Raw genomic sequence first — 6,208 nt, 5'->3', positions numbered from 1 at the left:
TAACCTCATTCTTCGCAGCACCCCAAAACGCTCTGTATGTTGGGTTGATTGAAAAGAAGCGCTTAGGTTTTTAGATGTTACTAACCAACAACATGGATTCTTCTGGACTTTTCTACATATGCTTCTTTCTTGAATGTATGGGTTGCAACCAAAAAAGAAGAAACGCCAAAACGTAAATCAGTTCATACGCACATGATTGAAATGGGGAATTTTCTAGACAAATTCTTAGAGAACGCGCTTATTAACATGTATGTGAAATTAGAGAGCCTGGCGACTTCGCAGAGTTTTTAGTCAGATGCCGGAGCGTGATTGTGCCTCCTGGACAGTGGCAATTACAGCTGATGCCAGACATGGGAATGTCGAGGAAGCATTGGCACTGTTGTACCACATGCAAGGGGTAGGATTTGAACCCAATAAATGTACCTTTGCAAGTGCTCTCCCGGTGTGCCTCTTTGAGTGCTCTTGAACTGGGCAAGGAGATACATTGAGATGTAATTAGTTGTGGGTTCATGTCAGATGTCTGTGCAGGGGATTCCCTTGTTGACGTTTATGCAAAATGTGGAAATAGAGAGTTTGCACGCGATATTTCTGATAAAAGGCCTTAATGAGATGCAGTCTGTTGGGATACATTAATTGGAGATTATTTACACACTGGGTTTGTCACTGAGGCACTGAAGGTGTTTGAGAAAATGCCTGAACGAGATGTGTTGTCGTGGAATAAGATATGGAAGGATATGCCCATAATAGATGTTTTGACGAACCCCCGAGGTTGTTTTGCATGATACCCAAGTGAAACTGGGTTTTCTGGAATTGCATGCTTGCAGGAAATCCGCAAAATGGGCTTGTTGAAGAAGTCGTGGAACTCTTGAAAATGCTGAACGAAATTTGGTTCCGCCGAATAAGAAGATTGCTGGATATGCACAGAATGGGCATCGCGAGAAAGCGCTGAAGCTCTTTCAACAGATGAAATTGGCGACTGTAAGTCTAGTGCACAAAACTTTGTTTAGTGTTTTCCTGGCGTGTGCATTCCTAGCAGCTCTAGGATAGGGGGGGAGTTCCATGCAGAAGTAGTTAGAGGTGGATTTCAGTATAATGTTTTTGTGGGATGTGCAGTTGTGGACAGGTATGCCAACGTGAAGTATAGAAACTGCCCGCCATATGTTCGACAAAATGCGTCAACGAGATTTGGTGTTCTGGATATGCCATGAACGGTTGTGGCAACAAGGCCATTGATGTCACCTTTCTGTGATTCAGGTCTAGTGGATGATGGTCTGCAATACTTTGATTGCATGAGGTGCCATTATTACTGCATCTTTAACCTTCTTGGGCATGCTAGGTGCTTGAAGTAGGCACACGAGTTCATCAATAAAATACCAATAAAACCTAATGCTTTTGTGTTTAGGTGTTTGCTTGGTGTGTGTAAAAGCCAAAACAATACAGAGCTACATGACCATGTGGCAGAGCGTCGTTTTAATCTGAACTCTAATGACGACGTACCTTATGTACTCCTGTCATACATCTATGGTACAGCTGGCAGATGGGATCACCTTGGAAAGGTGTGGAAAGTCATTGAAAACAAGAAGATTAAAAGGGATCCTGGATGCAGTTGGATTGAGATCAGTAAACCAGTTCATACTTTTCATGTTGGAGACAAATCACACTAGAAGTACAGGAAATATATGCAATGTTAGATAAATTGTCTGGGCAGATGAAGGCTGTAGGTTATGTTGTGCTAAATGATTTGGAGGAGGAGCAAAAGGAAAAAAAATTGTGGAACCAGAGGAAGAAGCTGGCCTTGGCCTTCGGGCTTGTCAACCACATGACAGGGAAGCTCTGTGTGGATCTTTAAGAATCTTCTTGTGTCATGACTGCACTTCTGCCACCAACTTTATCTAAGATCACTGCACAAGAAATTACTTTCTAGAATGCTGACAGTTTCTATTCTTACAAAGATGGATGGTCATAGTGGAACTATTCCTGACTCGAAGGAAAATGAAACATAAACATAAGTCCAGATAATCATTTTAAGTCATGTTCATTGATAGCCCTGCTTTTAGTTGCCAGGACTATTTATTGTTATCTGTTTCTGGCATCTGCTAATGCCTACTTCTGGTGGGGTTAGTAAATATTTTTGGCCTGGAGTGGAACATTAATCACCTGATGATATTCTGTGCAAATATATCATTTGGAGAATTCAACTTGCCAGGAGTAGGATTTTCTTCCGAGATCTCATAAATAGATTTCAATCATTGCCATCTTCTTTGCAAATCCCATATCAGCCAAAATGCTGGATGTGACTAAGTACAGGATCTGGATTGAATATGAGGGGTAGATTGTGATAAAAATGATGCAACTGGAGCAAACGTGTCAATAAAACTAGAGAATCAAGGCATCTGCTAGATTAGAAATTCAAAAACAAGTAAACGGATTTTTAAATTTTGTGATGAAGCAGCTAAAAGAAACCACAGCAGTTGGAGGAACGATATTTCTCTAGAATTAAAACCAGGTGTTGCTAAATTATTGACAATGATTGTAGACATCAAAATAGCTTTGGAATTGGGTAGTCACGAGCCTTGATATATGATTATATCACTTGGAACATATGGGACCAAAAGATACGGATTTGCAAAATGGAGCCTTGGGTTTCATTAAAAAAAATTGAATGCTTTGTAATCTAACGTGGTCCAGGACATACAATAAAATAGTGGACTTGCTTGCAAAAGGCATCTGCTATATTAGAAATTCAAAAACAAGTAAACGGATTTTTAAATTTTGTGATGAAGCAGCTAAAAGAAACCACAGCAGTTGGAGGAACGATATTTCTCTAGAATTAAAACCAGGTGTTGCTAAATTATTGACAATGATTGTAGACATCAAAATAGCTTTGGAAATGGGTAGTCACGAGCCTTGATATATGATTATATCACTTGGAACATATGGGACCAAAAGATACGGATTTGCAAAATGGAGCCTTGGGTTTCATTAAAAAAAATTGAATGCTTTGTAATCTAACGTGGTCCAGGACATACAATAAAATAGTGGACTTGCTTGCAAAATTAAGTAGTTATCTTGGAGCTAGGGATCTGGATGGTGACGACCAGATCCAGTACATTGGCATATAACTTTGAGGATCGAAGGCACTTAGAAGCTCTTCAAAAATTGTGCCTTGTGTGTCTCTGCGGCATTTACAACTTACAATTTATGGTTCTCTTCTAGTTTTAAATGTGAGTATTAGATGAGGGAACTTGTTCCAGCAGATACAGGGGCTTAGGGCCTGTCATATAACTTCAAAGAGAGTTATGGCTACAACAAAAGTTTGAAGTGGAGTTATGGCTATAGCAAAAGACTTGATACGGATCAGTAAACACCGACCATCTTGGTAGAATTTTCTGAGAAAGATTTGGTTGAGAAAGATGTGTATGTATTTTCTGCGACTATTGAATTTCTAAACAAGAGAAAACCGCAAGAGGCTAGTCGCTGCCTTTGTTTTTAAAGCAAATTGTAGTCAGCAATGGGTTCTACGGAGTCGAAGAAAACTGTTTCAACTTACAAGGGAGAAGAAAAGGGTGATGCATTGCATTCAGTGATTGCTGCAGGTTCATGCTCAAGCTCACCCACTAGCCTAGGATCAACCCAAATTGGCGTCCACAATATACAATTAAAGAAATTTACCTCTCTGTTTCTGGCATCTGCTAATGCCTACTTCTGGTGGGGTTAGTAAATATTTTTGGCCTGGAGTGGAACATTAATCACCTGACGATATTCTGTGCAAATATATCATTTGGAGAATTCAACTTGCCAGGAGTAGGATTTTCTTCCAAGATCTCATAAATAGATTTCAATCATTGCCATCTTCTTTGCAAATCCCATATCGGCCAAAATGCTAGATGTGACTAAGTACAGGATCTGTATTGAATATGAGGGGTAGATTGTGATAAAAATGCTGCAACTGGAGCAAACGTGTCAATAAAACTAGAGAATCAAGGCATCTGCTAGATTAGAAATTCAAAAACAAGTAAACAGATTTTTAAATTTTGTGATGAAGCAGCTAAAAGAAACCACAGCTGTTGGAGGAACGATATTTCTCTAGAATTAAAACCAGGTGTTGCTAAATTATTGACAATGATTGTAGACATCAAAATAGCTTTGGAATTGGGTAGTCACGAGCCTTGATATATGATTATATCACTTGGAACATATGGGACCAAAAGATACGGATTTGCAAAATGGAGCCTTGGGTTTCAATAAAAAAAATTGAATGCTTTGTAATGTAACGTGGTCCAGGACATACAATAAAATAGTGGACTTGCTTGCAAAAGGCATCTACTATATTAGAAATTCAAAAACAAGTAAACGGATTTTTAAATTTTGTGATGAAGCAGCTAAAAGAAACCACAGCAGTTGGAGGAACGATATTTCTCTAGAATTAAAACCAGGTGTTGCTAAATTATTGACAATGATTGTAGACATCAAAATAGCTTTGGAATTGGGTAGTCACGAGCCTTGATATATGAGTATATCACTTGGAACATATGGGACCAAAAGATACGGATTTACAAAATGGAGCCTTGGGTTTCACTAAAAAAAATTGAATGCTTTGTAATCTAACGTGGTCCAGGACATACAATAAAATAGTGGACTTGCTTGCAAAATTAAGTAGTTATCTTGGAGCTAGGGATCTGGATGGTGACGACCAGATCCAGTACATTGGCATATAACTTTGAGGATCGAAGGCACTTAGAAGGTCTTCAAAAATTGTGCCTTGTGTGTCTCTGCGGCATTTACAACTTACAATTTATGGTTCTCTTCTAGTTTTAAATGTGAGTATTAGATGAGGGAACTTGTTCCAGCAGATACAGGGGCTTAGGGCCTGTCATATAACTTCAAAGAGAGTTATGGCTACAACAAAAGTTTGAAGTGGAGTTATGGCTATAGCAAAAGACTTGATACGGATCAGTAAAAACCGACCATCTTGGTAGAATCCTTTAAGCCTCTTAGAAAATTGCAGGAAGGCTGAAATAGTGTCACAAATATTCTTTTGACTACAGACATATTTGAGAAAGATTTGGTTGAGAAAGATGTGTATGTATTTTCTGCGACTATTGAATTTCTAAACAAGAGAAAACCGCAAGAGGCTAGTCGCTGCCTTTGTTTTTAAAGCAAATTGTAGTCAGCAATGGGTTCTACGGAGTCGAAGAAAACTGTTTCAACTTACAAGTGGAGAAGAAAAGGGTGATGCATTGCATTCAGTGATTGCTGCAGGTTCATGCTCAAGCTCAACCACTAGCCTAGGATCAACCCAAATTGGCATCCACAATATACAATTAAAGAAATTTACCTCTTTCAAAAGATTCTCAGCTAAATTTTTTTATATTTTTTTATGAGGAAGTTGCATTATGCATTTACTGTTATGGGCATGTATAATCCACGAAGCAACAGAACAATGTAGAAAAATGAATTATACTAATAAACAATGCAACCTTACTTCAACCTGGGATCAGTGATTAGACCAAAAGCGGATTGCTGCAAATGTTTGGTAATCCTCCGTATCTCTTCCAACGTTGGTGAATGAATGCCGCTTTCGTGAATAGATTCAAGTACAGTTTTTTGTTCAGCGTTGGCTTCCATCGATGAGTGGAGCCTCTCGTTATATTTTTCCCTACAGAGATGGATAGGTGAATTAATATAAGAAAACGAGATGGATCAACAAAATTCAAAAACACAGGCAGATTCATAAATCTAGCACTCTAAAAAAACAATAAATACCTGATAGTTTTCAGGTCATTGTTTGGTTATTGTAGCTTTCATATGGATTCGATGATGAGAGGAATGGGCTGAGAAATTAGAGGAATTAATGGAAATATGGATCGGTTGATTACTCTGAACTGGGATGGGATCAATTGTGATGCGAAGGCTGTTGAGTGGACCAGGTGTGAAGGCTGTTGAGTGGACCAGGTCCGTAAAGCATTCCAAGGGAGCCACGTACCTCAGCGAATCAGCGAATTACGTGTAAAGGCTCATTTCTTGCGCAGCGGCCAGATGCGATGCGCGGCCAGGGAGGATAATGAATCGAACACTTCGAATCTAACGGTGAGAATTAATTCCATCGTCTAACAATGAAATCAATGGCGCAGAAAGATACAGAGTGGCACTGGAGGGGAGTCCTTCCCAGAAGAACGCCTTACGGCGTAATTAATTCTAGAAGCCT

The 6,208-nt window shown here is 39.2% G+C and overlaps 1 protein-coding gene across 1 annotated transcript; it reads left to right on the top strand.

The window, feature by feature from the left end:
• Positions 1–295: 295 nt before the first annotated feature.
• On the top strand, positions 296–1,849 carry LOC149263361 (pentatricopeptide repeat-containing protein At5g16860-like). The gene is made up of 7 exons (XM_089387801.1): positions 296–442; positions 529–614; positions 852–978; positions 1,114–1,123; positions 1,255–1,345; positions 1,427–1,556; positions 1,709–1,849. The coding sequence occupies exons 1-7, from the start codon at positions 296–298 to the stop codon at positions 1,847–1,849; spliced, it is 732 nt and encodes a 243-aa protein (XP_089243927.1).
• The last annotated feature ends 4,359 nt before the right edge of the window (positions 1,850–6,208 follow it).

Source organism: Pinus tabuliformis, chromosome 6 (genome assembly GCF_031772625.1).
Source record: "Pinus tabuliformis cultivar Carrire ecotype Pingquan chromosome 6, CPIR1, whole genome shotgun sequence".
In the NCBI taxonomy this organism is placed as follows: Eukaryota; Viridiplantae; Streptophyta; class Pinopsida; order Pinales; family Pinaceae; genus Pinus; species Pinus tabuliformis.
This window is presented reverse-complemented; position numbering and strand designations above follow the sequence as displayed.